This window comes from Hypanus sabinus, chromosome 15, assembly GCF_030144855.1.
Source record: "Hypanus sabinus isolate sHypSab1 chromosome 15, sHypSab1.hap1, whole genome shotgun sequence".
NCBI lineage: Eukaryota > Metazoa > Chordata > Chondrichthyes > Myliobatiformes > Dasyatidae > Hypanus > Hypanus sabinus.
This window is the reverse complement of record NC_082720.1, coordinates 91,485,644-91,510,788: the sequence shown is the minus strand read 5'-3', so window position 1 is coordinate 91,510,788 and position 25,145 is coordinate 91,485,644. Positions and strand designations below refer to the sequence as shown.

Below are 25,145 nucleotides of genomic sequence, written 5' to 3'. Positions count from 1 at the left end.
CCTATCCTGAGTCCCTTCACTTCGGTTCCACCACCCTGCCAAATTAGTTTAACCCCTGACTTTTGTACAGGTCTTACCTCCCCCCCCCCCCCCCCGAAGAGATCCCAATGATCCAAGAACCCATCTCAGGTCTGTTCACTTCATACAAAATTAAATGGAGATGGAGATGTAAAATCATATGAACAAATATGCCTGCCATCAGTAGGTTCAATCATAGTCATAAAACCTTAAGGAAACTGAAGGCAATATAAAGTTTGCTCAGCATTATTTTCAGATTGCTATGTAAATGAATTGAAGTTTTGACATATTCAAAAAGCCCAAGTACCTGAGTTCTTCCAAACAGCAGGAGAGTTTCAGTTCAACTTCAGCTTTGACTTTCTCTAGTTTTTGTTTGTCTTGCTCAGTCACAGCTCTGGGTCAAGTTAAAACAGTACTGATTTAAAACAAGTCATTTACCATGCACAAGCAGCACATACTGTGCTAGTTCATTCAGCATCACAGACAATTTCACACCTTTTAAAGTTTGTGGAAACTGCAGTAGGCACAAAATAACTTGCATTTAGAGGGTATCCTTTGATTTATTTGAAAGGATTATTACTGTCATAGTCACAACTATGATTTTTACAGTGTGAAGTTTACTGTAGTGTGACGCAACACTACACTGAGATGTGTACTGTAAGTATTGCTGGAAAGCTGGGAATTACAGTTTAGCACCTGACGCTTTCATTTACTGGCAGCCCCTCACTCACGAGCACCCACTCCTCTGGGGTAATGACAGAGATACCAACAGCTCTCAGCCCTTTCCACTGACAGTATTACAAACCCACCTGAATGGTATTATCTGAACGGTGTAGAGTTGGGTAAGGGAGAAATACAAAGAGATCTCGGAGTCCTTGTTCATCAGTCACTGAAGGTGAATGAGCAAGTGCAGCAGGCAGTGAAGAAGGCTAATGAAATGTTGGCCTTTATTACAAAGGGAATTGAGTACAAGAGCAAGGAAATCCTCTTGCATTTGTACAGGGCCCTGGTGAGACCACACCTGGAGTATTGTGTACAGTTTTGGTCTCCAGGGTTAAGGAAGGACATCCTGGCTGTAGAGGAAGTGCAGCGTAGATTCACGAGGTTAATTCCTGGGATGTCTGGACTGTCTTACGCAGAAAGGTTAGAGAGACTGGGCTTGTACACGCTGGAATTAAGGAGATTGAGAGGGGATCTGATTGAACCATATAAGGTTATTAAGGGATTGGACAAGACAGAGGCAGGAAATATGTTCCAGATGCTGGGAGAGTCCAGTACCAGAGGGCATGGTTTGAGAATAAGGGGTAGGTCATTTAGGACAGAGTTAAGGAAAAACTTCTTCTCCCAGAGAGTTGTGGGGGTCTGGAATGCACTGCCTCGGAAGGTAGTGGAGGCCAATTCTCTGGATGCTTTCAAGAAGGAGCTAGATAGGTATCTTATGGATAGGGGAATCAAGGGATATGGGGACAAGGCAGGAACAGGGTATTGATAGTAATTGATCAGCCATGATCTCAAAATGGCGGTGCAGGCTCGAAGGGCCGAATGGTTTACTTCTGCACCTACTGTCTATTGTCTACCTCCACTCCTCTGAGGTAAAACATACACACGCACCTCAACAGCTCTCAGACCATTCCACTGCAGCATTACAAACTCTCTCTTCCCCCCCACCTCCACTCCTTTGGGGTAACGACACACACACCTCAAAGTCTGACCATTCCACCAAGGGGAAACCACCCTCCACCAGCAGAGGGGGAATTTTGTGTACGTGTTGCCCTGGATTTCTTGCATCTGCAGAATCTGATTTGTTTATGATTTTCTCCCTCAACCACCTGTCCCAATTGAAACTCAAACAGCCTAGAGAGCAACCCAGCAGCTTTCTGTTCAGCCCCTCACAGGGTGAGCAAGAAGCCCAACAAACGTTTTGCAGTCGTGTTAAAGAACAGGTCTGTACACACATACGATCATTGTCAGCATCACTAACAGAGTCTCATCATTAGAGAAAGGATGTGGAAGCTTTAGAGAGGCTGCAGAGGAGATTTGCCAGGATGCTGCCTAGATTAGAGAGCATGTTTTGAGGACAAGTTGAGTGAGCTAGGACTTTTCTCTTTGGAGTGAAAGAAGATGAGGCAGTGACTTGGAGGTGTACATGATAAGAAACATGCATAGATCGAGTGGACAGCCAGAAACTTTTTCCCAGGGCAGAAGTGGCCAATATAAGGGGGCATAATTTTAAAGTGCTGGGAGAAAAGCATGTGGGGGGGTTGGGAGGAGATGTCAGAGGTTCAGGTAGTTTTTAAAAAATATACAGTGTGTTGGATATGTGGAAAACACTGCTCTTTGGAGGTAATGATAGGGTGGCAAAAGAGGCATATAAGAAGCTCTTAAAGAGGCAAATGGATCATAGAAAAATGGAAGGCTAAGTGGGAGAGAAGGGTTAGATTGGTCTTAAGGGTAGGTTCAAAGGTCAGCACAACATCGTGGACTGAATGGATGTACTGTTCTGTGGTTGGTCAATTTCACAACATCAATCGATTGGTACATACAGTTTCTCCTGAAGATCTGCGATATCTTCTACTGATTGTTCAAGAAGCTTCTGTACTGCCATGTGATCCCTCTCAGTCTGCTGCTGTTTGTCTGTTAAGGTCTGAAAGTCAAATTATTAATTTATAACACACCGGTATGCATGGACTCCCCACATGAACAAAGGCCTTTCTGATCAAGCAATTAGCCCACTGCAGAATACTCAGCTGCTAGCAGAGATTACTTGGTCAGTAAACTGAATCATTAAACATTCCTTGGTCTCAGATTAGTTTGTTTAATTCTTAGATTAAACTTTTTAATTGTTATTTTCTTTACAGTTTAACAATTGTAATGCCCTGGTTAAGACTTTTATTCCTAATGCTGTAGGGAAATTCATTTAGTAGCAGATTACAAGAAAGATAGATAAAGGGGATACAGTGGATGTTGTATATTTGGACTTTCAGAAGGCCTTTGACAAGGTGCCACATAAGACTACTTACCAAGTTAAGAGCCCATGGCATTAACAGGAAAGTTACTGGCATGGTTAGAGCACTGGCTGATTGGTAGGAGGCAGCGAGTGGGAATAAAAGGATCCTTGCCTGCTTGGCTGCCAGTGACTAGTGGTGTTCCACAGGGGCTGGTATTGGGATTGCTTCTTTTTATGCTGTATATCAATGATTTAGATGATGGAATAGATGGCTTTGTTAAGAGGTTTGCAGATGATAGCAGATTGGTGGAGGGGCAGGTAGTGTTGGGAAACAGGTAGGCTGCAGAAGGAAGAATGGGAGAATGGGCAAATGAAATATAATGTTGGAAAATGCATGGTCATGCACTTTGGTAGTAGAAATAAATGTGCAGACTATTTTCTAAAAGGGGTGAAAAATCCAAAAATCTGATACGCAAATGGACTCGGGAGACCTTGTACAGAACAACCTAAAGGTTAACTTGCAGGTAGAGTCGGTGGCGAGGAAGGAAAATGCAAACATAGCATTTAGTTCAAGAGGTTTAGCATAAAAGAGCAGGGATGTGATGCTGAAGCTTTCTAAGGCACTGGTGAAGGCTCATCATGAGTATTGTAAACGGGTTTAGATTCATCTAAGAAAAGAGTGCTGGCATTGGAGAGGGTTCAGAGGTTCACAAGGATGATTTCAGGAATGAAAGGGTTACCATATGAGGAACATTTGATGGCTCTGGACCTGTACTTGCTGGAATTTAGAAGGATTGGGTGGGGTGGGGGAAAGAAGATCTCATTGAAACCTTTCAAATGTTGAAAGGCCTAGACAGAGTAGATGTGGAAAAGATGTTTCCCCATGGTGGGAGAGTCTAGGACAAGGGGACACAACCTCAGGATGGAGGGGTGTCCATTTAAGACAGATGCGGGGAAATTTCTTTCACCAGAGGGAGTTGACTTTGTGCAATTTTATACCACAAGCAGCTGTGGAGGCCAGGTCATTGGGTGCATTTAAGGCAGAAGTTGATAGGTTCTTGATCGGCCAGAGCATCGGAAGTTACCAAGAGAAGGCGGCCTAGGAGTGGGGCTGAGCAAGGGGTTTTAAAAAAAAGGATCAGGCATGGTTGAATGGCAGAGCAGACTTTGGACTAAGTGGCCTATTCTGCTCCTATGCCTTATGGTCTACAATTGTTTACTTTTATTTTACATAATCATGTAACAATATAATTAACTGCCTACTATGCTCCCTAGTGGTGACAGTATATACGTGCAATTGCTCAATCTGTCCCCTTGTTGCTATTTGGTATGATTCTGGAAGCATCTCTTGGTATTGCATTATATTTAATGGTTGATATCTCATTGGTCAACTGTTGGAATCTGCTGTGTTTTTTTTAAATACTCTTTATATTAGTTGAATTAATGCAAGACTAAAATTTAGCTTTTATCACAGTTTCTTTCTTACTGATATAATTTGTATTTTTACAGCAAACTTGAGTATTTTTCACTGTATTTGGCAGTTCCTCTCCACTTACTGACAGAAGGCTGTATAGCAGTCACATAATGGCTCATCACTCCTTTTCATTTGTAATTAGCTAAATGTTCACATATTTTCACAGGACATAGAAATCTGCAGCACATAACAGGCCCTTCGGCCCGCAATGTTGTGCTGACCATAACCTACTCTAGAAACTGCCTAGAATTTCCCTAGTGCATAGCCCTCTATTTTTCTAAGCTCCATATACCCATCCAAGAGGCTCTTAAAAGACCCTATTGTATCTGCTTCCATCACTGCCTCCTGCAGTGCATTCTACCACCCTGTGTGAAAAACTTACCCCTCGGTACACATTTCCAAGCACCTTAAAATTATGTCCCTTTGTGTTAGCCATTTCTGCCCTGGGTATCTACACTATCAATGCCCCTCATCATCTTAAATGCCTCTAACAGGTCACCTCTCATCCTCCGTCGCTCCAAGGAGAAAAGGCCAAGTTTGTTCAACCTATTCTCATGAGGTAAGCGCTCCAATCCTTGTGTGATTATTCATGTTATAACTGTGTAGTCATTCATTGGATTTTCTTATCTATATTTTAATTATAAACGTGATAAGAGTTTTCAAAAGCACCTTATTCAATCTTTTGAATCTGTTTTGCTTCACAGCTCCTCACATGCTCTCTATCTTTGTTTAAACTTTAAAATAAATAATCATAAAGAATCAAAGTTTCTTGCTTATTCCTGAACTCCTAAAAGAACTCAGGAATCAAAAACAACTGAGATCTGACAATCTTATCTGTGAATCTGAACGGAATTTTCCCTTATCTACGGGCATGAAAATAGCTGACCATAAGCCAGTGCTATCTTGTCTTTTTGTTTTTCCCTTCACTGAGTAGCCCTCTATCACTGTCCATTTCAATTTCTCTTTGTTCTACTAAATCTTCATAAAATGACTGAGGCAACAGCTTTTGTGCCTCTTCGCTCACTTCTAAAATGACTTTGAATTAAAAACATCAGAATCCTACACAGGTGAAGAACTGTCAACAGAGGAAGTGTCCAGCGTTTCAACACACCAAGGGCCTTTGGGGTTCATTACAAAAACTGTAAATTCAGCCACTGAACCCGGATACCAGGTAGGGTGAGATAAAGAATTTTAACAACTCCAGTTAGCTGACTGGAATTTTCCCCCAAGTTGCATAAAGCCTGTGTGCTCTGTGCTAACATGGTTACAGAATGACTACAGCAATAATCTACTTGGTCATTTAACAAGCAACCTCCTGGTTTATTAATCACCAGGCACCATGCTAGAGTAGCGATTAACGCAATGCCATTTCAGCTTTCTGGAGTTTTGAGTTCAATCCCCATGTCCCAGTAAAGAGTTTGTATATCCTCCCCATGACCACAGTCCAGACACACTAATTAGAGGGTTAACTGGTTATTGTACACTGCCCCGTGATTAGGCTAGGGTTAAATAGGTGGGTTGCTGGGCAGCGTGACTCATTGGACGACTCACTGTTCTGCACTATATCTCTAAATAACAAATAGAAGCAGCACATTCCACAGGTCTCAGCTACAGTACCCTCAAGTTACAGACTGCAAGACTGTTAACAGGATAACCTTACCGAGCACTTTTCTTCCATGTCAGTGGACAGCAGTTGTAATTTATTCTCATAGTCACTCACTTTGGAACTCAGTTCTATTTGAAGATCCTGTAGGTTTAAGCAAAGAATCACAACATAGCCGCTTTCAGGTACGTTAAGAAAGTTCTGACTCTAATCAATAATCGCATCCCCTGACCTCTCTTCAACTTTGGAAATGTTTTCCTTTCCTACACTCATCCATTTCCCTTGTGAATGTTTATAAAACCATGTGCCAGCTGAAGAGTGTTCACATCATTTTGGACCTTTTTCTGTTTGCCTTCACTGGACATTAGTGATACTCTTCCTCAAATGGGAACGACCTCCATCTCCACGACTTTAAATACACTGCCTATCTCCCTATTCCATGAGCAATCCAACACCGCCAATCCATCCATGTAATAAAATCCTTACTCACAGGGACATGTTCTGAACCCTCTGCATCATTTAGACTTTCATTCCTGTCCTTTTCCATAGTTCCTCAGTTATCCTCAGGTGCACTTGTTGTTTCAGTAAGTGCACGACCGAGGGTAAATCCCAATTTAGTCCTATGAAATTATGCCTCAAGCAAAGAAATCAATATCCTATCTCAAAAAGATACACACCCTGAGACCCTCCATTGGTCAGGGTTGACCGTGGATATTGCATCCCAACTATCTACATAATACATAGGGCAGTATAATACTGAGAGATCCCGAGAGAGTCCCATTGCTAAACTAGGTCCTTTCCTGAGGTAGCCTCACTTTCTTACACTGGGACCATCTTTCTCCAAACACTTCCTATCCATGAATTGTCCAACATAAGAACGTAAGAAATAGGAGCAGGAGTCAGCCATCTGGCCTGTCAAGCCTGCTTTGCCATTCAATAAGATCATGGCTGATCTGGCCATAGACTCACCTCCACCTGCCTGCCTATGCCCCATAACCCTTAATTCCTCTACTATGCAAAAAATCTATCCAACCTTGTCTTAAATATATTTACTGAGGTAGCCTCTACTGTTTCATCAGGCAGGGAATTCCACAGATTCACCACTCTCTGGGAAAAGCAGTTCCTCATCTCCATCCTAAATCTACTCCCTCGAATTCTGAGGCAATGTTCCATAGTTCTAGTCTCACGTACCAGTGGAAACAACTTTCCTGCTTCTATTTTATCTATCCCTTTCATAATTTTACTCGTTTCTATAAGATCTCCTCTCATTCTTCTGAATTCCAGCGAGTACAGTCCCAGGTGACTCAAACTCTCCTCATAGTCTAATCCCTTTATCTCTGGAATCAACTTGGTGAACCTCCTCTGCACCACAAACAAAGCCAGTATATCCTTCCTTCAAGTAAGGAGACCAGAACTGCACGCAGTACTCCAGGTACAGCGTAACCAGTACCCTGTACAGATGCAGCATAACCTCCCTGCTCTTAAGTTCAATCCCTCTAGCAATGAATGCCAACATGCCATTTGCCTTCTTGATAGCACGCTGCACCTGCAAAATAACCGTTGGTGATTCATGCACAAACACTCCCAAGTCCCTCTGCAGCAGCATGCTGCAATTTTATACCATTTACATAATAATCTGCTTCAAGTACCTGAATTTTTTCATTGGCTTTCTCCAAATATTCTTGCAGGACTTTATTCTCTTCACGTAATTCTTCAGTCAGAGCTGTACAAAAAGAAAACATAATGGTAGGATAGAGGAATAGGCCCCTCAGCCTACTGTCCGTGCTCACCATCACGTCAATCTAACAACCCCATTGGTGTATCATCTACATCCTTTCTCTTCACATGTCTAACCACCTCCACACTATCACATCTGCTTCCCCACTTACCTCAGCACCGTGCTCCAGGCATGTACCACACCAATTTAAAAACAACTCCTTCTCTCAGCTTAACCTGTGCACTATGGCATTTGACACTTGTATCCTAAGAAATGGGATTACTATCAACCAATCAATGTGTTATCAAAATACAAACATGTCACCATATACAAACTTGAGATTCATTTTCTTACAAATATTCACAGTAAACGCAAGAAACTCAATCGAATCAATGAAAGACAGCACATAGGAAAACAGAGAAACAATGTGCATTAGACAAACTGTGCAAATAGAAAACAAAAACAAGCAATAAATTTTGATAACAAGAGATAGAGTTCTTGAAAATGAGTTCACTTATTAGGTTGCTCCTCATCCAAGTTGTCCAACCTCTCCTTACAGCTCCAGTCCAGCTGGCATCTTGGTGAACCTCTTCTGCACCTTCTCCAAAGCTGCCACATTGTTCCTGTAATGAGGTGACCAGAATGGCACACAATACTCCAGATGAGGCTTAATCAGAAGTTTATTACTTCATTACCACCCTATCCTCTGGTGTTGCCACTGCCAGGGAGCCACGGACAGGCACCAAAGACCCTTTGTACATCAACAGTGCTAAAGGGTCCTTCCATTAAGCATATACCTTGTTTTTTCTGTTGTATTTGACGTTCCAGAGTGTATCACCTCACATCTATCTGGATTCAACTGCATCTGCCATTTCTCTGCCCTCATTCCCAAAGGGTCAACACCCTGTTGATGGTATCTGTTGACAACCTTTCTCACTACCTACAACTCTAATTGTCATGTCATCTGAAAACTTTGACAATCAAGTTTCATCATTTGTATACAGATCAGGGACTCCAGAACCTTTGCATAACAGGACTGCTCACAGCACACCACCCTCCCCCACCCCCAGTCAGGAACATCTACCCTCAGCCACAACCTGTGTATGATCAAGCCAATTTACCTGCATCCCATGGAACTTCGTCTTCTGAACCGGTTGGCCACAAAGGACTTCAGTAAAGCATTTGACCAAGTCTATATTGACAATATTCACTGCTCTATCTTCAGTCATCTGTTACTTCCCCAAGAAAATGAAATCAAACTAGAGACAGGACCTCCCCTGCACAAAGCCATTCTGAGAGAATCTAGTCTTTCCCGAATGGGAATAAATATATGACACAAAGGTTGGGGGGGGGGGGTTGTGGGTAGTGTGCAGGGCTACCAGAGGTTACAACAGAACATTGATAGGATGCAAAACTGGGCTGAGAAGTGGCAGATGGAGCTCAACCCAGATAAGTGTGAGGTGGTTCATTTTATTAGGTCAAACATGACAGCAGAATATAGCATTAATGGTAAGACTCTTGGCAGTGTGGAGGATCAGAGGGATCTTGGGATCCAAGTCATAGAATGATCAAAGCAGCTGAGCAGGTTGACTCTGTGCTTAAGGCAGCATACAGTGCATTGGCCTTCATCAATCGTGGAAATGAATTTAGGAGCCAAGAGGTAATGTTGCAGCTAAATAGGACTCTAGTCAGACCCCACTTGGAGTACTGTGCTCGACACTGGTCGCCTCACTACAGGAAGGACTTGGAAACTATAGTTGATTGTCAGCGAGATGTCATCACAGACTGTGATCTTCCAGTTAGGAAATAGAGGATCCAATTGCAGAGGGAGGTACAAAGGCCCAGGTTCAGCAACTTCTCAATCAGGATTGTGGGAATGATGGTTTTAAATTCTGAGCTATAGTCGATGAACAGCATCTTGGTGTAGAGGTCTGTGTTGTTCAGGTGGTCTAAAGCTGTGTGAAGAGCCATTGAGATTTTATCTGCCGTTGACCTATTGCGTTGAGAGGCAAATTGCAATGGGTTCAGGTCCTTACTGAGGCAGGAGTTCAGTCTAGTCACGACCAACCTCTCAAAGCATTTTGTCACTGTAGATATGAGTGCTACCAAGTGATAGTCTTAAGGCAGCTCACACTATTCTTCTTTGGCACTAGTATAATTGTTGCCTTTTGAAGCAAGTGGAAACTTCCACCCGTAGCAGTAAGAGGTTGAAAATGTCGTTGAATACTCCCACCAGATAGTTGGCACTGATTTTCAGAGCCTTACCAGGTACTCCATCATGGCCTTCTGCCTTGCAAGGGTTCACTCTCTTTAAAGACAGTCTAACATCGGCCTCTGAGACAGATCTTCACAGGGATCTTCACAGCTGTAGTTATATTCTCCCTTTCAAAGCAGGCATAGAAGACATTGAGTTCATCTGGTAGTGAAACATCACTGCATTCATGCTACTGGGTTTCACTTTGTAGGAAGTATTGTCTTGCAAACCCTGCCAGAGTTGTCGTGCGTCTGATGTCTCCTCCAACCTTGTTTGAAATTGTTTCTTTGCCTTTGAGATAGCCCCCCGTGAATCATACCGGGTTTCCTGTTACAGACTTGAATGTCACAGATGTAGCCTTCAGCAGACAACGTACCTCCTGATTCATCCATGGCTTTGTAGGCACACACTCATCGACACAGGTTTTAATGAAGTTGGTAACAACTGCAGCACTCATCCAGATTCAAAAATGAATCCCTGAATATAGTCCAATCAACTGATTCAAAGCAGTCCTGTAGGTGCTCCTGTGCTTTCCTTGTCCATACCTTCTTGGTCCTCACTGCTGGTGCTGCAGTCTTCAGTCTCTGCCTGTACTCGGGGAGTAGAAGTACAGCCAGGTGATCAGACTTCCTGAAGTGAGGGCGTGGAATAGCACAGTAGGCATTCTTGATGGTGGTGTAGTGTGTTATTTCCTCTAGGAGCGCAAGTGATCTGTTGATGGTAATTGCTCAGTGATTTTTTTTTCAGACTGGCCTGGTTAAAATCTCCCAAAACTATAGAGAAGGTGTTAGGGTGTGCTGTTTCATGCACACCCATTGCTCAGATCATCTAAAGTCTGAGGCGGAATAGATACTGCTACCAAAATTATCCCAGAAATCTCCCGCAGTAGGTAAAAAGGAAGGCACTTAACTGCTAGATATTGGTCCACAGCACAAAAAAGCTCAGGAACCCCTGCTCGAGAAGATCAACATTCTCACCATCATGCATGTCCTTCTCATTGACAAGGTACGCAGGAAAGATTGCAGCCATTTTCTCTAGCTCCACACACAACTTCCCCTCGGTTTCCAATATAGAAGTAAAATGCCCATGAGCTCTTCGTGATCCTGCTTGCAATTATATTTCATGGCTCCTTCAGCCCTAATTGCTTGCTTAAGTTCTTCAACATAACCACATGAAAACAGGAAGAAACTGACAGTTCTGTCTGAATATGCTGATCAAAACACTGTCACTGAATTTCCAGTCAAATGTGGATAAAACTGGTTTATTATTTTCACATGTACCAAGGTGAAGAACTTGTCATCCATACAGCCCAATTCATTACAGCAATGCATTGAGGTAGGACCAGCTAAAATAATGAGCGCACAGTGTTAGCTATCAGACAGTGCATGAAAAGCAGACAATAAGTTACAAGGTCAGAAGGTAGAAGAGTACACGAGAGAAACTGTCTCAGAGCTCAAAACAACTTGACTGAATGCTGGGAAAACTCTTCACTCTCAGAAGTCACGTAGGCAGAGGAAGATGGTACTGTGGCCAGGATCAATCTTCTCAGTCTCTGCCTGATACTCACCAGCCTTCTTCATGGTGCCATCTGAAAGAGGACAAGGATAGCTGGTACATGGAAGTAGATCGCTCTTGCTTATAATGTCAGCAGGCCCAAGACTGGAGAAGCATCGACATCAGTGAAGTACCTTTACTCACAAAGACCACCCTTCCGGTGATTAAAGACCAAGCTGTAGTTGTTCACAAAAAGCACATGCCAGAACAGACAAGAAACGCAAGTTTGGGTAGATAGGGAAGCTTCTCATACATCAACTGGAAAAAACAATGCTGGGAAAAGTGGTTAAAGCAGATGGAATCAGAGCATCTCAAGCATTAGGCTTGTACAAGCACATGGATGGGAGGGCTATGGGCCACATGCAAGGCAATGGGACCATGCAGAATTACAGTCTGACATGGACTTGAAGGGCCAAAAGGCCTGCTGCTGTGTTTTCATGCTCTATGACTTTACTTACCATGGAATTTGTCCATTTCCTTTTCTAGGTCATCATTGTGGAATTTTGTTGCCTGGTGCATCTCTTCTACAGGAAGAATGAAGAGTGTACAGTTAATTGACATAACTACACAGAGTGAGGATACAATGAGGATTTTAATCACAGCCTCTGCTCCCCACTAGAATAGACACACAAACTAGAATTTCGATCTCAGCATCACCTACCCACTGAAATAAACCACAAACTAGGATTTAAATCACAGCCTCTTCAACCCACTGGAATGGACCTCAAACGAAGATTTTCTGGGAAAAATTAGAAGGTGCAGGATAGATGTATTCCAAAAATGAAGAAATAATCAAATGGCAAAATAGTACAAACACGGCTGTCAAGGGGAGTCAAAGCTAATGTAAAAGCAAAAGAGGATACACAACAAAGCAAAAGCTACAAGCAAGACAGGACTGGGAAGCTTTTAAAACCCTACAGAGAGCAACTAAGAGTCATTAGGAGGGAAAGGAAGCAAACAATATCAAAGTGGATAGTAAAAGCTTTTTCAGGTATGTAAAAAAAAAAAGAGATGAGAGTGGATACAAGGCCACTAGAAGATAAGGCCGGAGAAATAATAACATGGGACAAGGGGGTGGCTAATGAACTAAATGAGTATTTTGTATCAGTCTTCACTGTGGAAGACACCAGCAGTGTGCAAGATGTTGAAAGATGTGAGGGAAAAGAAACAAGTTCAGTTACTATTACAAGGGAGAAGGTGATCAAAAAGCTAAAAGACACAAGGGTACATGAGTCAGCCAGGCAAGATGAGTTGCACCCTGGGGCTCTGAAAGAGGTAGCATCAGACAGAGGTATTAGTAATGACCTTTCAAAAATCATTGGACTCTGGCATGGTGCCACTCTTAAGAAAGGAGGAAAGCAGAAGGGAAATTATAGATCAGTTAGTTAGGAAAGATGTTAGAGTTAATTGTTATGGAAGAGGTTACAGAGTACTTGGTGACACAGGACAAGATAGCACAGTCAACATGGTTTCCTTCAGGGAAAATCCTGCCCAACAAACCTGTAGTAATTCTTTGAGGAAATTACAAGTAGGATAGATAAAGGGGATGCTGTGGATATTGTATATTTGGACTTTCAGAAGGCCTTTGACAAGGTGCCTCACATGAGGCTGCTTACCAAGTTAAGAGCCCATTGTATTACAGGAAAGATTCTAGCATGGTTAGAGCTTTGGCTGATTGGTAGGAGACAGCGAGTGGGAATAAAAGGATCCCTTTCTGGTTTGCTGCCAGTGACTAGTGGTGTTCCACAGGGGCTGGTGTTGGGACCGCTTCTTTTTAGGCTGGTTCTAAATGATTTAGATGATGAAATCGATGGCTTTGTTGCCAAGTTTGCAAATGATACAAAGATTGGTGGAGGGGCAGGTAGTGTTGCGGAAACAGGCAAGACTGCAGAAAACAAATTAGGAGAATGGGCAATAAAGTGGTAAATGAAATATAAGGTTGGAAAATGCATGGTTATGGAAATAAATGTGCAGACTATCTTCTAAACAGGGAGAAAAATCCTGAAATCTAAGATGCAAAGAGAGTTGGGAAACCTTGTGCAGAACAACCAAAGGGTAACTTGCAGATAGAGCCGGTGGTGAGGAAGGCAAATGCAATATTACCATTTGCTTCAAGAGGTCTAGAATACAAGAGCAGGGATGTGTTACACTAGTGAAGCCTCACCTTGAGTATTGTGAACAGTTTTGGGCTCGTACTGACATTAGAGAGGGTTCAGAGGAGATTCACAAGGATGATTCCAAGAATGAAAGTGTCATCATACGAGGAACGTTTGATAGCTCTGGGATTGTACTCACTGGAATTTAGAAGGATGTGGGGTGATTTAATTGAAACCTTTTGAATGTTGAAATGCCTAGACATGGTAGATGTGGAAAGGATGTTTCTCATGGTGATGGAGTCTAGGACAATAGACAATAGGTGCAGGAGTAGGCCGTTCAGCCCTTCGAGCCAGCACCACCATTCAATGTGATCATGGCTGATCATCCACAATCAGTACAGCTTCACAGTACAAGAGTATCCATTTAAAACAGAGATGCAGCGAAATTTCTTTAGCCAGAGGGTGGTGAACTTGTGAAGTTTATTACCACAGGCAGCTGTGGACAGGTTCTTGATTAGACACGGCATCAAAGGCTGCGGAGAGAAGTGGGGATGAGGAGGAAAAAAGGATCAGCCATGATTGATTGGCAGAGCAGACTTGATGGGCCAAATGGCCTATTCTGCTCCTATATCTTACTTTTAATGGTATGCAGTGTATGTTCTGCTATCTCATGACACTGAGTTGTAACAGGGGAGCAAATTGCACAGCATCACACAAACCAGGGTTTCAGGTGGGAGAGCCATCTCAATCTCGGGTTTGGCTGGATTGGAGAGGATCTTCCAAAACAAAATATAAGCTAAAGAACAGTTTTAAACTCTGGCTATAAGCACTTTATCTGGGGGAAGAGACCACTCAGTTCAAAACCTTTGTACTGAAGAACACGAGTAACACAGGATTGAGTACTTGCCCACTGATCGGTTTCTTTCCTGCAATGCAGCCGCTGTGGCTTTGGAGGCTTCCAGATCAGCCTGCAAGAGTTTCACTTGACTTTCCAAACTGATCTGAAGGTAGCTGATCTCCTGTGCATAGGATTGAAATATCAATGTATTTAAGTTAATAAACATAACAAAGCTACAGATAAAATGCAACAAAACCAGGAAGAGCAAGGAAAGAGGGGCATCCCAGGACAAACTGGGTTATTATTGTCACATGTACCAAGATATGATGCAAAGTATGTCCTGCTTATCGTTCATACACATCAATTCATTACACAATGCATTGAGGTACCACGAAGGAAAACAGTAATAGAATGCAGAATAAAATGCCAGAGCTACAGCAAAAGTGCAGTGTAGGCAGACATTAGGATACAAGATCACAAGGTAGATTGAGAGGTCAGGAGTCCATCTTATCATAGAAGAGGTCCATTCCATGTTCTGATAACAGTGAGGTGGAAGCTGTCTTTGAGCCTGATGGTGCATGTGGTATGTGCTTTCAGACTTTTGCATCTTCTACCCGAAGAAAGAAAAAAAAAGACTTTACCCGAGAAGGGGTGGAGTCTGACAATGCTGGCTGCTTTACTGGGCCAACAGGAGATACAGACAGAGTCCATGGAGAGGAGGCTGGTTTCTGTGATGCTGTGCTGAGCTGTGTCCACCACTGTCTGTAGTTTCCTGGGGTTACAGGCAGAGCAGATGCCATATAATAAACTGTGTATTGTTGCTACTCAGAGCCAGGACAAGTAGCCCGGTATAACAAACATTTACTACGCACTAATAAAGTGCTTGATGTCTCTGGACCTGGAGTTCAGAAGCTTTCAGGTGGTCTTACTGAAACGTACTGAATACTGAAAAGCCTGGATAGAGTGGATGGGAGAGAATGTTTCCATTATCATAGAGTCTGAGTTCTAAGGACTCTGTCTCTGAATAAAGGGATGTCTCTTTAGAACTGAGGTGAGGAGGAATTTCTTCCACCAGATGATGATGGGTCTGTAATTCGTTGCTATGGAAGGCTAGGAGGCCAAGTCATTGGGTGTATTGGTAAGGCAGTTAAGGTAATAGGAGAAGATGGGAATATAGGTTTCACAAAATTCAGCTATGATTGAATGATGGAACAAGGTTTGATGGACTGAATGGCTTAATTCTGCTCCTATTTTTATGGGCTTATGCTCGAATTTTGTGTGTTAGCTGAAATAAGTGATTGCCCAATAAATTGGTAAATTAGTTTATTGTCACATGCAGTGAGATACAGTGAGAAGCTTGTGTTGCACACTGTTCATGTAGATCAGATCATTACACTGTATTGAGATAGAACAAGGAAAAACAGTAACAGAATGCAGCTAAAGAGAAAGTGCAGTGCAGACAGACAATAAGGTACAAGATCATAATGAGGTAGATTGTGAGGGCAAGAGCCCATTTCACTGTGGCAGGGAATTATTCAACATTATAATGATAATAATAATAAATACTTTATTGATCCTGAGTGGAAAGTTATTTCATTACAGCAACAATATTTAAAAACACATTTAGCAATAATAAATATAATAACTAGTAATAAAGAACAGAATATACACAATAATTTACCATTGTGCAATAATAGTGCTGTTACGAATGATACACAACTCTGATGGGCAGAAGGGTACAGAACTGCCAATGCCCCCCCCCCTTTTGGAGAATCTCAAATCGTTACTACTCCAGTGCTGTTATCAAGGAAGTGAGAGAGACACAGGACTCTGCCAGGGCAGTTGTTATTGATAACAGCTCATGAAAATTAATGAGACAGAGGCACAGCTAAGGTGGAATGTCTCCTCCTAACAAACAAGGGACGGAACCATTGATTACTGCTATTGTCTTTTGGAGAAGGTTTGTGTACTTGGTACTGTTCTATTCATTGAAACCCCTCAGGGGGCAACCAGAGTGGGCTGGTTTGATGGGTTACATCATCTCAACCTGATTGACACCGGAGACCCCATGAGTGGGGATAAAAGTGAGGTCTGGGGAACACCCCTCAGACGCACCAGGAGAAACGCTAGTGAGCATCAGAACCCCCACAAGACAGGGTGGGAGACCGGAAACCGAACGGAGGGTCGGTAAATTTTAACTCACAGTGTTTTTAGCGAGACCGGTGGGGGCTTGTGTGTGTGTCCACCCTTGCCTGGGTGACGAGTCCGCCACGGAAGAATGGTCCAGTTAAAGAACGGAGGGGTCATACATGAATGACCACAACAACAACGCATCGACAGATCAAAATCGTAAAGAAAAGTTGGCAAGTCAATAGCTGTTGTTACGAACCCCGTAACTGGGTAACCAGCAAATATAGAGAGGTCCGTTGAAGTCTGATGGCACTATTTTTAACAGTATTTATTGATAAAGAGGCACAAAAATAAGATCAATGCAAACATACAGATAATATACGTCGTCAATACTAAATCTAAAAGCGCGGGTATAATAATAATCAATAAGAAATAGCTCTATCGTTGTCTAGGAGATAATGTATTGTCCGATGGAAATATAAAAGTCACTGTTAGTTCATTCAAGCTGCAGCGTTTTGGGTTGGAGAGAGAGGCGGGTTAAACTTGCCCAGTTCTTTTATGATGCCAATCCTTCGAGTCTTTTGGGAGTTGGTTTCCCCGTTGTTAGCTAAAAGCCAGTCTCCCGTGATAAGAGCCACCGGTTCCGGAGCAAATGGAAACGAACGCACATGGCCTCCTCCCTACTGGCTTCCGCTATTACGGGACGCTAGCGTTTCTTCTGGTGCGTCTGAGGGGCTGTTCTCACAGACCCTCTTTTATCCTGACTCACAGGGTCGCAGATGTCAATCAGGTTGGGGGTGATGCAATCCCTCCCTCAACCAGCCCACTTTGCCCGAGGGCTTCCATGTAGCACAGTACTGCAATACACAAGTTCGTCTCCAAGAGACAATGGCCGTGTCCCATAGCTTTATATCGCCAGGGAACGAGACATTCCGCGCGTCTCTCTCTCTCATTTCCTGGGTCTCCTGATCCTAATCAATAGTGATCTTGCGATTCTCACAAAGGAGGGGGCTACCCCGCACCCTTTAGCCCCTCAGAGCTGTGGTACATTCATAACATTGTTACTGTTCTCTCTCTCTAACAATTGAAACACCGTGACCAACAACTACCGCAGCCTGCATGAACTGAACTTTATATTTCCATCTGACAATTCATTATCCCCTAGACAATGATAGCTTATTTCTTATTGATTATTATTATACCTGCACTTTTAGGTTTAGTATTGATGACGTATATTATCTGTATATTTGCATTGGTATTATTTTTGTGTATTTTTACTAATAAATACTGTTGAAAATAGTATCACCAGAGTCCAATGGACACTTCTATCTGCTGGTAAGACACCCAGTTACGGAGTTCGTAACAGTGTATGAAATAATAAAACAGACTGTTGTACTCTGATGTGTGCTCTCCTGTCAGAGATAAACTGCTATATATGCTTATTGCATTTCATAGAAAAGATTTTCACAGCGGAGCTGAACGAGGCTGTCCAAAAGGGTTCTCTGCTTATTAAACACAATTGGTAGTAACAAGTCATAAAGGAGAATCTATAACACAGATATAACAAATAATAATTTGAGTGAAAGGGAACCTCAGAGAGCCAAAGTAAGAGAATCTACATTCAGGTTGCTAAACAGCAAGTGCTGAGATTTGACGCTTCAGGTCGAGAACACCATCAGAATTCTAAATCAGGGAATCTAACTGCACACGGTAGATTACTGGTAAGGATGACGAGAGCAGAGAGAATCTCTCTGATAGGCGCAAACTCAAGTATTCATTACTTAAAACTATCAGTTCTGAAGAGACACAGAACACCGCAGATGCTGCAATGCCAGAGGAACTCAGTAGGTCCAACAGCTACCAGTCATAGGGAGACAGAGCTGTGTGCAGATCAGATGCCAAGAGGGTGCTTGTTCCAGCTCCAGGCAGAGGCATAACAAAGAATTTTACTCATGTATGTGAAGGATGTAGGAAATAAAGTCAATTCAAGGGTCAAGTCCCATTTTGCCATACATACTCAAAGACAATGAAGGTCACACCACAGGATAAGTCTCGTTATGCCCCACACACCATGAAGACAATGAAGACACACCATGGATAAGTCCTATTACGTATCTCACACTATGACAATGAAGGCAAACTCTCATCTTAATTCCTTTATACTATGGAAATCAATAGCCCCCATTTACTGACCACTCAATGAAAGGAAAGGTTCCCTTAACAATCTACAAAGCAATTCTAAATATGAAGTAAACCATCCCAATCCAGACATATATATATATATCAACTCTGGTAACATCTTTGCACCTCTGCATTCAGCACCATCACATCCACCTTTCAATCGGGAGAGCAGAACCATAGCTTCCTACCTGTGGCTTAAATAATGTTTAACACATGACAAGTATGGCCTCACTCCTCGTATTTTGTGCTATGGCCAATGAAGACAACAAATAACTTGTGACATTTTTAACCATCATCTACTTCCCTGTCATTTTTCAGGCATTTGGACAAGGTCTTATTGAAACCTTTGGAAACAATCTCCTCCTCAAATATCCTATCTCACTTCTCCAGACAATTCCATTTGACACCTGTTTGGGTGGAAACGACCCACTGATAATTCATGGTTCTCTTTGAAATGCAGTTGGCTCTACATTCCATCAGCAAGGACCCTCCCCACACAGGCCATGCTCTATTCTTGCTACTTCCATTGGGAAGAACATACAGGAGCCTTAGGTCCCCCACCATCAGGTTCAGTTACTGTTATTGCTCTTCAACCAAGAGGCTCCTGAACCAGCGTGGACGACTTCACTCAACACTGAACTGATTCCACAGTCTTACAAATTCACTTTCAAGTACTCTATAACTTATTTTCTCAGTATTTTGTTTACTTACACTTACCCATTTTTGTTTGTCAGTCTAAGTACAGTTTTTCATAAATTATGTAACTGGGTGACCATCGAATGCTATTCATTATCGTTAGAAAGTGTTTACTCAGGCATCCATCTGGGTAATGCTAGAATAGTTGTCTGTGCCTTTAAGTGGAAGCGGTGACATCATTACGCACGCGCGGGATAGTGGGGAGACCATTTTGTTTTCTGCTGAAGCTGGTGGGGCATTGGAATTGAGTTCCTCCCAGAGATACTGGGCTTGGTGAGGAAAGGTGAGCATTAATTTACAATATCCATGTGAATTCGTTTATGCTTGTTGGTGAATCGAGAATATCGGTAATTTGACATGTTTTACATGTGGATGCTTTAGATTTTCACGAGTAAAGGACTCGACGCTAGATAGCGTGACTTGTGCAAAGTTCCTCACCGGCCAAGCAGGTCAGTCTTCCTGTAATTTAACTACCAGGCAATATCTTGTAAAGTTGTGCTGAAGTGTACCTTTTATCTAACTTTATTGTATCATGACTGACTGTGAATGTAACAGCATAACGTGAATGTTTAGTCTGTTTGAAAGTTAAGCAGTAGATGTCTTAGATGAGATGTAGTCGCTTACATTTTCACTCTGCTGTTTATAAGGTACAGGGTTGGTGGGATTCTAATGTTGTTTGTATTGTGTTCCTTCAGAATTGCCACTACCGTATTAGTACTGTATTAGTTTGGTGCGGTTTTCTTCATGTATTTTTATACTGCATATGCAAGCCGTCGATACACAAGTGTGTGGATCGAAGGTTAAACGGAGATTGTAATGGCAGGACCTGATTGTAAAGTCGTTCGTTTTGTTTTAAGACCCTCTCCTGGCACTTAGACATCTAAAACAGATAAGGAATTAAAACCCAAAAAAGTATTTGTTGTCCTGAGTGTGTACTTTTCCCCAGGCTACAAAAAATATATTGTATTTCTTTATTTTCCTTTAAGTGCCTTTAAGAAAATAATTTTCTAGGTAGTATATGTTAACATATACATACTTTGAGATCTTTTTGCCCATTGGGCAGTTGTCATTGCTATAAATAAATAAATAAATAAAACTCTAAACCCAAATCTCAATAGCAACCAAAAAAAACCCAGAACAAATTTCAATCACCCAGGTTTCAGAACAGTCAGTGCAGAAAATGTGAACTGAATGAACGAAATAAAATCTGAAGATTTTCTGGAGGGCAAGCAATGCTATTGTTGCTACATTACTCCAGGCCTGTCACCGTACACAGCAAAACAATGGCTATAGTTACTGTCAGAGCAACACATCGATAAACAGAGGCTCCAATCCCTCACCTCGAGTTGCTGTACAAGGGAGAGGAGAAAAACCTCTTAGTTAATGGCACTCAACAACAGAACTGCATTGCTCTGGGAAAAGAGCAAGAGGAATGGGGCAGTTGGATCTTCTGAGGAAGACACACAGAATGCTGGAGGAGCTCAGTATCTGTGGAGGGGGGACATTTCAGGCTGAGATCCTTCACCTGTCAACCCAATATATCAGCTCTTTATTCCTCTCATTAGATGCTACCTGACCTGCTGAGTTCCTCCAGAATTTTGTGTTTTGATGTGGATTTTCAGCATCTGCAGAATCTTGTGTGTTTATGAGCTGGATCTACTGTTTGAGCAAATAGGCTCAATGGGTTAAATTCCCTCTTTCCCATGCCCAATAATTCTATATAGTTATACTTCAGTTGAAACAATAAGTGGTCTCCCATTTAGTCATTAATTTGACAGGATGATATTTTAAACCTTTTGCAGACATGTGATCAATGAATTACCTTGTGTAACATTAGAGACCGTACATCAATAGAAGTTGGAAAATACAGCAAGCAGTGGTGGGAAGGCCAAAGTGGAGGTTATTGTAAAAAGTGTAATAAATCTGTGAAAGATTTTACAGATACTCTAAGGTCAAGTGAAAAAAGTTCTAAATCATTTGAGAGTGGTGTTAGTATACACATCCAGATCACTCATACCTTCAGGACTTCTTCCTGGGGAATTAGAAAAGAGATTTACAAATACATCACAACTTTGGAATACTTTGCAAGATTTCTGAGCACGGTCTACCCTCCGAGTTTAGCAAGAACTCAGAGAGTTCAGGACAAAGACTCAATAGTTCGACTCACTTTAGTGCAGAAAGCAACAATCAGTTCAGGAAATTAACTTCAGCTGTTGCCCACCCATATCACACATCAGACCAAGGCAACCTTCAGAAAGCTCAGTATCAGAGACAGCAACGAGAGAGGCTATGGCTGTTTTGCACCTCAAAGGTTTGGTTCTAGCAGAAAATATTCAAGTTGCTATTTCCCTTAGTGTGAGGTAGAATTTCTAGATTTATTTTCTCTTTGACAAACAGAATGTTATTACCTTGTCCTTGGCATCAGTCTTGTTCTTCACTTCGATCAACTCCAAGCACAGAGCATTGATCTTCTTCTTGGTACTGTCATCACAGAACTGAAGGCAAAAAAGTAACAGCTGAACATTATCTGGATGATGGGGTGGTAAATTGGATTAGTAAGTATGCAGATGATACTAAGATAGGTGGCATTGTGGATAATGAATTAGGTTTTCATAGTTTGCAGAGATTTAGGCCAGTTAGAAGAGTGGGCTGAACGATGGCAGATGGAGTTTAATGCTGATAAGTGTGAGGTGCTACATTTTGCTAGGAATAATCCAAATAGGACATACATGATAAATGGTAGGGCATTGAGGAATGCAGTAGAACAGAGTGATCTAGGAATAATGGTGCATAGTTCCCTGAAGGTGGAATCTCCTGTGGATAGGGTGGTAAAGAAAGCTTTTGGCATGTTGGCCTTTATAAATCAGAGCATTGAGTATAAGAGTTGGGATGTAACGTTAAAATTGTACAAGGCATTGGGAAGGCCAAATTTGGAGTATTGTGTACAGTTCTGGTCACCGAATTATAGGAAAGATGTCAACAAAATAGAGGGAGTACAGAGAAGATTTATTAGAATGTTACCTGGGTTTCAGCACCTAAGTTACAGGGAAAGGTTGAACAAGTTAGGACTTTATTCTTTGGAGCGTTGAAAGTTGAGGGGGGACTTGATAGAGGTATTTAAAGTTATGAGGGGGATAGATAGAGTTGATGTGGATAGGCTTTTTCCATTGAGAGTAGGGGAGATTCAAACAAGAGAACATGAGTTGAGAGGGGGCAAAAGTTGAAGGGTAACACAAGGGGGAATTTCTTTACTCAGAGAGTGGTAGCTGCGTGGAACGAGCTTCCAGTAGAAGTGGTAGAGGCAGGTTCGGTATTGTCATTTAAAGTAAAATTGGATAGGTATATGGACAGGAAAGGAATGAAGGGTTATGGGCTGAGTGCGGGTCAGTGGGACTAGGTGAGAGTAAGTGTTCGGCATGGACTAGAAGGGCCCAAATGGCCTGTTTCAGTGCTGTAATTGTTATATGGTTATATTACACACCAGTAGTGCTCAGATTTAAACATCACCAAATGACCAATTATCACTGACCATCTGTGTGTGGGAAGAGCTCAGAACCCTATTCCACTGGTGAAGCTCTCACTTTGGACAGTTCAAACTGAGACCTCAGACACTACGATAACAGAAAGTTTCATTTCAGGCTTTCAGTTATGACAACAGTGGTTTAGCATTCAGTTGTACCCAAGACTAAGAAAACAGAACAGTACAGCACAATAGACCCTTTGACCCACAATATTGTGCCAACTTTTTAAATAACTCAAGATCAATCTAACCCTTCCCTTCTACATAGCCCTCCATTTTTCTATCATCCATGTACCTACCTAAGAATCTATTAAGTGTCCCTAATGCATCTGCCTCCACCAACAGCCCTGCCAGTGTGTTCCACAGACCTACAATTCTGTGTAAAAAAACTAACTCTGACATTCCCTTATAATTTCCTCTACATGTCCCATTCACATTAGCCAATTCCACCCTGGAAAAAAGGTGATGGCTACACACAAATAAAGACCAACATACTGTATCTGACGATAAATACAAGGGTGCAATATCATGTAATCAAAGTGCTGATGCACTGGACACAACATTCCTTAAATGTGAACTGCAGATGAGCAGTGCACTGGAGTCCTCATAACCCCTCGAGTGCATGCCAATAGAACTAAAACTGGAACAGGAAGAGTCATTGAGTACAGCAATACCTTAGTTTTGAGCAAGTCATTGGCTTTCTGGAGCTCGGAGAGTTGTCTCTCCAAAGAAGCAACGTTAGATGTCAGCGATGTTTTCTCTCTCACAACGGCAGCCAACTTGCCTTCAACTTTTTTCAACTCCTCTTCCAGAGAATGGAGCCTTTTATCCTGTTCCCCACGCTGCTGCAGTAGGCACCGGATCTGCAGATAGAACATAGGGCATTACAGAATAGTACAGGCCTTTTGACCCAACCATTTCCCTGCCACATAGCCCTCATAGTTCTATCATTCATGTTTCTATCTGAGACGCTCTTATATGCCCCTAATGTATCTGCCTCTACCACCATCCCCAGCAAGGCACTTCATGCACCCACTATCTTACCTGACATACCCCCCATACTTTCCTCCAATCAACTTAAAATTATGCCCCCTCATATTAGCCGTATTAGCCCTGGGGGAAAGTCTCTGGCTGTCCACTCAATCTATGCCTCTTATCATCTTGTACACCTCTATCAAGTCACCTCTCATCTTCCTTCAGTCCAAAGAGAAAAGTCCTAGCTCACTAAACCTATCCTCATAAGACATGCTCTCTAATCCAGGCAGCATCCTGCTAAATCACCTCTGCAGCCATCTAAAGCTTCCACATCCTTCCTGCAAGACCATAATAGATAGGAGCAGAATTAGGCCATTCAACCCATCAAGTCTGCTCCACCATTCCATCATGGTTGATCTCATATCCCACTCGACCCCATTCACGTGCCCTTCTCCCCATATCCTTTGACGCCCTGACTAATACGGAAAGGAATAACTTCCACTGCAGTCTGTGGCAGAGCATTCCACAGATTTACTACTCTCTGGCCAAAAGAATTCCTTCTTTCCTCTGTTCAAAAGGGTCACTCCTCAATTTTGAGGCTGTGTCTTCTAGTTCTGGAGTTCTGGATATCCCCACCATAGGAAACATTCTTTCCACATCCACCATCTACTCCTTTTAACATTTGGTAGTCTTCCAGAGGCAACCAGAACTGAACACAGTTCTGATCAAACAGTTGGAAGCTTTCTTCCCCCAAAAGATATTTTATTATACGAGGAGGTACTGCATCAAAGTTAGTTTTGGAAGCAAAATACAATTCTGATCCATGTATGAGAAACCACCTTCTACAGACTAAAGAACATTGAAGTTTGATTATAAGAGCTTGGATTGTAAATTCAACACAAAATGCTGGTGGAACTCAGCAGGCCAGGCAGCATCTATGGAAAAGAGTACAGTCGACATTTTGGGCCGAAACCCTTCAGCAGGACTGGAGAAAAAAACTGAGTAGATTTAAAAGATGGGGAGAATTCAGCAGGTCAGGCAACATCTATGGAAGAGTACGTAGTATAAACTTTCTGATCCAAACCTCCACTGCCTTGTGATTATACCTCCTCATAGAGGCTTCAGAAGTAAACCCAGTGGAA

The 25,145-nt window shown here is 42.3% G+C and overlaps 1 protein-coding gene across 1 annotated transcript in view; it reads right to left on the bottom strand.

Moving 5' to 3' along the window:
- The window catches only part of hmmr (hyaluronan-mediated motility receptor (RHAMM)), a 100,461-nt gene that overhangs the window by 61,594 nt on the left and 13,722 nt on the right, over window positions 1–25,145 (bottom strand). The window contains exons 5-12 of the mRNA XM_059990742.1: window positions 23,703–23,891; window positions 21,917–22,003; window positions 14,571–14,682; window positions 12,026–12,091; window positions 7,692–7,765; window positions 6,100–6,186; window positions 2,562–2,662; window positions 326–412 (exon numbers count right to left, since the gene is read on the bottom strand). Coding sequence (XP_059846725.1) covers window positions 326–412; window positions 2,562–2,662; window positions 6,100–6,186; window positions 7,692–7,765; window positions 12,026–12,091; window positions 14,571–14,682; window positions 21,917–22,003; window positions 23,703–23,891 — 803 coding nt within the window. The remainder of the gene's footprint in view (window positions 1–325; window positions 413–2,561; window positions 2,663–6,099; window positions 6,187–7,691; window positions 7,766–12,025; window positions 12,092–14,570; window positions 14,683–21,916; window positions 22,004–23,702; window positions 23,892–25,145) is intronic.